The 9,730-nt window shown below is 38.1% G+C and overlaps 1 protein-coding gene across 1 annotated transcript; it reads right to left on the bottom strand.

Moving 5' to 3' along the window:
* Positions 1 to 4,793: 4,793 nt before the first annotated feature.
* LOC146508085 (formyl peptide receptor 2-like) lies at positions 4,794 to 6,763 on the bottom strand. Its single transcript, XM_085178255.1, has 2 exons — positions 6,648 to 6,763; positions 4,794 to 6,279 (listed from the first exon to the last, which is right to left on the bottom strand). Exons 1-2 carry the CDS (start codon positions 6,655 to 6,657, stop codon positions 5,186 to 5,188), a joined length of 1,104 nt encoding a protein of 367 aa, XP_085034381.1. The 5' UTR covers positions 6,658 to 6,763; the 3' UTR covers positions 4,794 to 5,185.
* Between the last annotated feature and the right edge of the window lie 2,967 nt (positions 6,764 to 9,730).

Genomic DNA, 9,730 nt, shown 5'->3' with positions numbered 1-9,730 from the left:
GACCAAACCACGACCCCCCACCCCCGCTAGGTGATGGAGCCGATCAAAGGAGCCCAGAGGGATTGATCTAATGTGGTGGCAGAGGCTATATCGAGACTAATGTGATCTATTAGATAGTTTCTGTATTGGCTAGAATTAAGATTATTTTTATTTTTCCAGTTCATGAGGACCGTTTTCTTGGCGATGCATAGGGCAATAAAAACCATGTGGACTGTATTAATTTCTGTAGTGACATCATCCAAATTTCCCAACAAGCATACTAAAGGGGAGGTTGGAATTTTACATTTCAGACACTTTGATAAGTCCTCACATATCTCGTGCCAAAACTTCTGCACTGGTGGACAGAACCAAAGAGCGTGGATGTAACTGTCTGGTGTATTGCCTTGACAGTGTGAGCAGTTGTTGGCGGATGTAAAGCCCATCTTAAACATTCGATGACCTGTATAGTGCACTCTATGCAGTATTTTGTATTGTATTAATTGCAGATTGGGATTTTTAATAAATTTAAAGGTTTTTAAGCAAATCTGAGACCAGACGTTTTGGTCTAAGCTGACTGATAAATCTGCTTCCCACTTTGCAATAGGAAGGGATATTGATTCATCTATTTTAGAAAGTGTTCTGTATATTTTAGATAATAGTTTGGGGGATTTAAGAGTAAGAAATTGAACCACACTTGGTGGTGTTTGTAATTCAACTTGACTGAGGTTAAATTTCTTTTTTACTATGGATTTAATTTGTTGATATTCTAAAAATCTTTTCTTGTTGATCCCATATTGTATAACTAGTCTGTCAAATGGAATAAATTCTGTTCCCTCTAATATATGTTCTAAGTATTTAATTCCTTTACAACTCCATTCTGGGAAATTAATCATATTTTTGTTTTGTAATATGTCAGGGTTATTCCAGATAGGTGTACGTTTGCATGGGATTAATGAAGACTCCGTTATTTTTAGAAACTCCCACCATGCTGACAGAGAAAAGCTGATGTTGATGCTTTTAAAGCATTCATGTCTTTTGATGTTTGAGCTAATAAATGGTAGGTCTGAAATCTCTAGATCATTGCATAGTGCCTGTTCAACATCTAGCCAGGGCTCATCTAAGAGGGTACATTTTAACCATTCTGAGATGAACTGGAGCCTGTTGGCTAAGAAGTATTGGTGAAAATTAGGCAGATCTAGTCCTCCTCTATCCTTGGTTCTTTGTAGCGTTTTTAAGCTGATGCGCGGGGGTTTATCTTTCCAAAGGAATTTAGAAATATGTGAATCCAGAGATCTGAACCAATCTTGTGATGGTTTGTTAGGGATCATTAAAAATAAGTAATTTATTTTTGGCAAGATCATCATTTTTATAGTGGCGACCCTTCCCATGAGTGATATGGGTAGAGATTTCCATCTAGTCAGATCGCCTTCTACTTTCTTTAGAAGTGGGATGTGGTTTAATTTAATTAAGTCTGAAAGCTTAGGAGAAACAATAATACCTAAATATTTAATATTTCCAGATTGTAGTGGGGCAGAAGATGAATTGTGGAAGGAGCAGTTAATGGGAAGAACTGTAGATTTTGGCCAGTTAATTGAATAGTCTGAAACTCTTGAAAACCAGTTTATTAGAGTAATTACCTCAGAGAGGTTGATTTGTGAGTTTTGCAGAAAAAGCAACACATCATCTGCATAGAGACTGATTTTATGTTCTACGTTATTACATTTTATGCCCTTAATTGTTGTAGCCTGTCTAAGTGCTGCTGCTAGAGGTTCGATAAAAATTGCAAAAAGTGAAGGGGAGAGTGGGCATCCCTGTCTGGTGCCCCTCAGGAGACAAAAGCTGGAGGATGTCTGGTCATTTGTTCTGATACGAGCTGTTGGGGAATTGTATAATATTCTTATCCAATTTATGAAAGAGTTTCCAAAACCAAATTTGTGTAAAGTTGCAAATAAAAATTTCCAGTTAACTCTGTCAAATGCTTTTTCTGCATCTAGAGATAATATTATGGTTTCAATGTTTTTATTGTATGAGTAGTCTATTAAATTAAGAAATCTACGAGTATTTGTTGAGGAGTGCCGACCTTTTATGAAACCAGTTTGGTCAGGATGAATTAAGAGGGGGGTTATTTTCTCTAATCTCTTTGAGAGAGCTTTGCAGATTATTTTAAGGTCTACATTTATAAGGGATATTGGACGATAACTTGAGGGAAATAAAGGGTCTTTTCCTGGTTTTAGCAGGAGACTAATGTTAGCAGAATTCATATTTGGTGGTAGTCTGCCATTTTTCTTGATTTCCTGCAACATTCCATGGAATACTGGTGCCAAAATTGTCCAGAATTCTTTGTAGAATTCTGCAGGAAAGCCGTCTGGACCTGGAGCTTTATTAATGGGCATACTTATCAGGGCTTCCTGGAGTTCACCTGGCGTCAGTGGCGAATCCAGTGCCATTGCTTGACTGTCTAGTAATTTTGGAAGAGTTACGTTGTCAAGAGACAAATCAATTTCATTTTTAGACGGGTTTATTTGTGGTGAATATAAAGTTTCATAGAAATCCCTAAAAATCTTGTTTATTCTTCCAGGGTCATATATTGTGTTCCCTGATAAATCTTTAGTGGCACATATAGTTGTTTTTTCTTTATTTATTTTTAACTGGTTTGCTAGAAATCGACCTGGTTTGTTACTGTGTTCAAAATTCTGCAAGCGAAGTCTTTGTACAAGGAATTGTGTTTTTCTATTAATAATTTCATTTAATTCTAGTTTTGTTTTGCATATTTTGTTCATTATTTCTTGATCTTGGTGGAACGCGTAGGCTTCTTCTAAGGATTTGATGGTTTTTTCTAATTCCTGAATATTTTTGTTTTCTTCTTTCTTTTTGTGTGATGAGAAAGAAATTATTTTACCTCTCATCACAGCTTTTCCTGCTTCCCATAGAACAGAAGCAGATGTTCCGGGAGTGTCATTAAAGTCTAAATATGAAGTCCATTCCTTTTTAAAATATTTAATAAAGTCTTCATCTTTAAGTAGTGATGTGTTAAATCTCCAGTTTTTACTTGGCGTAGTATTATTCTTGTGTATTAGTGTTAAAGATACAGGAGCATGATCGCTGACAGCTATAGGGTGAATCTCAGTGTCTGAAATGTCACTCAGCAGTGAGCTGCTGACCAAAAAATAATCCAGACGAGAGTAGGAGTGATGAACATGTGAGAAGAAAGTATATTCCTTACTGTTGGGGTGAAGGGAGCGCCATGCATCGCAAAGGCCATAGTCGCTCATATACTGTTTGATTATATTTGTGGATTGCCAATTGCGCTGAGTTCCTGTTGTGTTGAGCCTATCCATTTCTTCATTTAGTCCAAGGTTGAGGTCGCCTCCAAGAATGAGTGTGCAATCAAGGTGTTCAGAGAGTGCACTAAAAAATCCGTGGAAGAATGAGGGTTCATCAACATTAGGACCATATATACTTACAATACATAGTTTTTTGTTCAATATTGATAGTTTAATAATTAGAAATCTACCCTCTGGATCCATAACTGTATCAAGTACTGTAAAATTAACATTTTTATGTATTAAAATTGCTACTCCTCTTTGTCTAGAATTATAACAAGCTGCAAACACATTAGGAAACTCAGGTGTTTTAAGTTCGTTTAAACCTGTAACAGGTCTGTGAGTTTCTTGTAATAAAACAACATCTGCCTGTAGTTTTTTAAGCTGGTTAAATATCTTTAACCTCTTTCCTCTGGTGCCAGCCCCATTTACATTCCATGTGACAAACCTCAGCATGCCCATAATTGTGTGTGTATGTCTAATGATGTAAGCTGGGTGTTCCGTTTAGACGGGTGGAGAAAATGTGGAAACATCACTTGTTTGTAAATAGAAAGAGAAAAAAGTGTGGTGATAGGCTCCATAAGTCTGACTATGTGTGTGACTATTCACTAATATGAACAAGCGTGGCTTGCGTATGTGTCCTGTAAGTCTGTGCTTGCTGTGAGGCTGTTGTAAATGTGCTGCCGTTGAGCGTGTGTGTTTGCGTGATCGTGGTGCGAATATATGGAGAAATAGAGGGTGTTGTTTGTAGGTGAGTGGGGAAGTAGGTGATCACAGCAGTGAAAGACAAGAGAAAGAAAGAAACCACATAAAGTGTGAGCGACAACAAAAAAAAGAAAAGAAACGGAAACATTCCAATTAAAGTAATGACGGAGGGTGACGGTGTTATATCTGCTATGACATCATACTGATATTACTAGGTTCAACCCATGTTAAAGGAGAAAGTGTGAATGAATAAGAAAAGAGTGTAGCGGGTTCTTATCTGGAGTGCAGTCAATATAACCACGGTGTGGTGCCGGGGTCGCGGTAGAGCTGTCCGTCCACGTAGAGCCGGTCCACGGCGATGACAGCGCGGGAGCCTTTCTGCATGAAGCTACGTCGGACTGGGAACAGGACCTTGCGTCGTTCCAGGATCTCTTTGGGGAACTGGTCGTTCACGCTGAAGTCCGTTCCTTTCAGTTCCCTGCCGCGACTCTTCACCTGTTCCTTCTGTTTAAATTGACCAAATTTGGCCACAATAGGACGTGGTCTCCCGGTCCGCGACCTCACGCCCCCCAAGCGATGCACTCTGTCGAAGGCGATGTTCTTTACGGTGTCCTCCGGCAGCTTCAGGTGGATTTTAATGAAGCTTTTCACCGTTGCCTCCGCGTCCTCTCCGGTAGATTCTGGAATACCAGAAAAAACAAGATTGTCTCTCATGCTACGGGCTTGTAGATCGATAACGGACTCTTTTATTTTTTTATTTTCAGTGTTTAGCTGGGTCACGTTTTAGTGTTTTAGTGAATTTTAATGCAGAGATGCAGCATGCATAAGTTTTAACGTATTCTGACTAATTAAAGTTTTAACTCCTCTTTCTTACTATTGTAAGTAAATATAGTAAGCATAGTGGGATATTCCCTGTCTGTGCAACAATAGACAAGTACCATACTAACATGCTGACATTTTATATTTCTGTGCAAGAGTTTAAAATTTAAAAAACAAAAAAAACAACAACATTTAATTCAATAAAATTCATTAGAAATTGCTGTAAAATTCATTACATGAATGAATGAGGGTTTCATTCAAGTCCATATGCATGTGAAGGCAGACGGGCAAATTATATTGTGTATGTCTGTTCATGAGCGTAAATATGTAAAACAAAAAACAATGATTCATTTCAATATTCATTGTCTGGTGGTGCACTCTTCTTCAGTTCTAGGAATCCCCTCAGTGATGATTACTGTGCTTTCTGGGATGTTTTCATAAATGGCTGGGTCGATCCGATCTAAAATGGCAGCAGTGTCTGACTTTTGGGAAGCTTTTGAAAAGGTTGATGACATGGAGCGGGTGGACAGAAATAACAAATGGTCTTCTGCCAGTGCACTCTCGAGTACAAAACAAATGGACTGTCGAAATTTCTTCTGGAATTCTTCACACATGAAAACATAAAGGATGGGGTTCAAGCAGCTGTTCAGAAAAGCCAGACTCACAATCAGAGGACCATACATTCTAACAATCCCCTGGAGCTCTAACTTCAATTCTATGAAATTGAAAATGTGGAAAGGCAACCAACAGATGAAGAATGCAAAAATGATGGAGAAAATGACCCGGCGAGATCTGCGTCTCCTTGTTCTCGGCATGCGCATTGCACGGATACCAATGGACACATAAGAGATCACTATTATCAGGAATGGGATCACAAAGCCCATAACAAAGCGAAAAATGTTGAGAGTCAATTTGTGTTCTTTGATTGTTGCAGAATAACCACAGGAACTTTTCCCTCCGTTCCCCACTGATGCAGTGCGAAAAGTGGCATAAGGAGTGCTGAAGACGCCAGCGATCACCCAGATCCCAGCTGATATAAGCTGAGCTTTGCTGACTGTGCGTTTGTTGTGTGCCCACACCACCACACAGATACACAAACAACGATCGAAACTCATGGCAGTCAGTGTAAAGATGCTGACAAACATGTTGACTACACTCACAAAGGTGTTGAGCTTGCACATGAATGCTCCAAAAGGCCATCGGTGACTCTGAGAGAGAGAAATGATCGAGAAAATAAGGAAGGCCGTGAAGAGGAAGTCAGCTATGGCCAGGTTGAGAAACCAAACCGAGTCAACTGTTTTCTGCATTTTGAATCCTGCCACGTAGATAACAAGGCCATTGCCCAGAGTTCCAGCTATAAATATCACACAGTAGATGACAATGGAGGCTGTTTGTATGTGTGTGAAAGCTGCATCTTGTTCAGGTGACTGAGTTGCATTGAAAGTGATGTTATCTAAAAGCAAAAAATGTTTTATTAAACAAATCATGTTTCCACAATATATTATATGAACAAAATAAGAGGATTTCATTACATTTGTTGCCAAATTATACACATGTAATTTTTAATTAACAAAATACAGCTATGCATTTTCATAGTTGGCTCCAACACATGTTCTATGCAATACTAACTTCTACTTTTGTGATGCACATACAGAATTCTTTGTGCAAGTTGATATTTGCATTTATCTAACTCAGTTTCTTTTGTGATTAATAACAGAACTAATAACAGGTATTCACCGTTTATAAAAGAACTCAAATAACCTTTCACAAAATGCAGTTTAAAGAGAAATAGTAATATATGTCTAGACTAAATTAACTTACCCGTCCCCATGTTCCTTTCAGCTGAGAGAGTCTGTCGTGGTTATAAGTTGATCTCTATCAGTTGCTGCTTCTACTTGCTCTCTGTCTTTGATAACGCTGCCCTCTCAGTTTTTGCAGCTGCAGATGAAGCAGTATGCAAATACAGAAATGAGCAGATAATTTAATAGTAACATCTCAGAATATGCTAATGTAACAACATTTGCCTGAACTGAATGAACATTTTTGTGATGATGCTCAAAAGGTTGGACAAATCTTACAAGAGTATTATTTATATCTGTATATTGTGCCAATGTTGTACATATATCACTGTAGACAATCACCGATTGTGGTTAGCTACATTGTTCTTGTGCTGCACTGTACTCACATTCATGCACCCTTACAGACACTCTTTGGCTTATCAGATGAACACAAAAGACAAAGAAGTGCTAAAAATGTAAGAGTTTATTGCACAAAGATTCACCAAATAACATTACAGTGGCTGTTTGGCAAAGACTGTTGTTATTAAGTGTCAATGCAAACAGTAAAACTGTATATTATTGATTTTGTATGGAAGTAGTCACTGGTGCAGAGATGGAAAAAATGTAAATATGTTTTTGCTTCTTTGTTAGCATTAGCTGTGCTTTAAAAACACAGTAATGCTTCCTGCACACGTGTTGGAGAGTTTCTGTGTGTTTGCACATTAGCTGTAATTATCTGGTTGATCTAGATGTTCAGATAGAACTAAGTAGAGGTGCCCAAGGACACTTTTCAAATAATAGAATACCATATGTCTCAAGCAGTTGATTTTTCTCAGTGGTCATGCATTTAACAGTGTATACCAGTACTATGTAAATGGTAAATGGCCTGTATTTGTATAACGCTTTACTAGTCCCTAAGGACCCCAACGCACTTTACACATTCAGTTATCCACCCATTCACACACACATTCACACACTGGTGATGGCAAGCTACATTGTAGCCACAGCCGCTCTAGGGCGCACTGACAGAGGCGAGGCTACCGGACACTGGCGCCACCGGGCCCTCTGACCATGTATATCATTACTTTCTGCCCATGGCACTGGGTAATCATTGGCATTAATAGTTGTTTGTTTATAATTTATTGATATGATCCTGCTATTTCTTTTGTAATTTCTGAACTCTGCACTGAATACTTGACTTCAGTAATATCATTGAAAAAGATGACATAAATTGTCATATATCAAAATCATTGCCACAAATGTCTATTTCAGGATTCTACTACCACGGTGCCATCCTAAATGACAGCTTGTTACAGGAGTGCATTTTTATGATGTTCTTCTGTTTATTTATTAATTTATTAGTTTTGCTTTTTTCTTAATCACATATTCAGTTATTCTTATTTCTTAGTAAATTTGTTACTTTCTACCAGGGGGATTGTTAAGGTTTTGAAACACTGAGCCCTAAGCCCAGCCCTGAAATGTTTTGGATTTTCCTTTGATAACAACACCTCTTTAAAGTTTTTTTAAAATTACATTTTATAGTAAAATTTATATAACATATCAAACATTATGAACACTAAAGGTTGAATTCTTAGAATGATTCAGAAATAAACAGTAAACAATAAAAAGTTCAATTTGAGTTCTTCTTGTTTGATGCAATAAAAATAAATTAAGCAGCAGGAATAAAACTTTAAAAAAAATGTTAGAATGTCGATGAAGTATTCATTTGTGAAAGTATTTATCTAGTTCAGTTTTTAAATTTTACCTGCCCTGGTCTCATAACTTCTTTCCTGTTATTTTGGTATCTCGCCGTTCAGCTCCTCTGCTCTCCGCACCTTCTCTTCTCTCCTCTGTCCTGGTTATAAGAAGAATGTAATATAAACCATATACTAAACAGGTTTTCTTTTAGTGGATGGGAGGAGCTGTTAATGAGGAAATTAAAATAGTAAACAAAAACATGCCCACCAATCAATAACAAGGCCGGAGCCATCATACCTATTATTTATTTTTTGCTTTGCAGTTCTACATCTATCCTTGTGTAAGAAAAACGTGTTTAGTAGCCATTTTTTTTAAATTCTTGACTTAATTTTACTTTTAGTCTCAGAACGAATAGTGAGGCAATACCATTTTGATTTTGCAACAACCACAAGTCCTAATTGAGAAGGGCACAGCTCATCCGTGCAATAACAAACCTATAATAAGCGGAGGCTATCTCTAGTTCTTTGACTGTATTTCATAGTTTAATAGCCTATAAAAACCTAATGTGTTAATCCTCTGGTTATAATTTTAAAGAATTTATATATATATATATATATATATATATATATATATATATATATATACAGTGGGGCAAAAAAGTATTTAGTCAGCCACCAATTGTGCAAGTTCCCCCACTTAAAATGATGACAGAGGTCAGTAATTTGCACCAGAGGTACACTTCAACTGTGAGAGACAGAATGTGAAAAAAAAATCCATGAATTCACATGGTAGGATTTGTAAAGAATTTATTCGTAAATCAGGGTGGAAAATAAGTATTTGGTCACCTCAAACAAGGAAAATCCCTGGCTCTCACAGACCTGTAACGTCTTCTGTAAGAAGCTTTTCTGTCCCCCACTCGTTACCTGTATGAATGGCAGCTGTTTGACCTCATCATCTGTATAAAAGACACCTGTCCACAGCCTCAACCAGTCAGACTCCAAACTCCGCCATGGCCAAGACCAAAGAGCTTTCGAAGGACACCAGGAAAAGAATTGTAGACCTGCACCAGACTGGGAAGAGTGAATCTACAATAGGCAAGCAGCTTGGTGTGAAAAAATCAACTGTGGGAGCAATCATCAGAAAATGGAAGACATACAAGACCACTGATAATCTCCCTCGATCTGGGGCTCCACGCAAGATCTCATCCCGTGGGGTCAAAATGATCATGAGAACGGTGAGCAAAGATCCCAGAACCACACGGGGGGACCTGGTGAATGACCTGCAGAGAGCTGGGACCAAAGTAACAAAGGTTACCATCAGTAACACACTACAACGGCAGGGAATCAAATCCCGCAGTGCCAGACGTGTTCCGCTGCTGAAGCCAGTGCATGTCCAGGCCCGTCTGAAGTTTGCCAGAGAGCACATGGA

The sequence above is a fragment of the Neolamprologus multifasciatus genome, chromosome 11, assembly GCF_963576455.1.
Source record: "Neolamprologus multifasciatus chromosome 11, fNeoMul1.2, whole genome shotgun sequence".
NCBI classification, from domain to species: domain Eukaryota; kingdom Metazoa; phylum Chordata; class Actinopteri; order Cichliformes; family Cichlidae; genus Neolamprologus; species Neolamprologus multifasciatus.
Note: the sequence above shows the minus strand (reverse complement) of the source record. Positions and strands in the feature narration are given on the sequence as shown.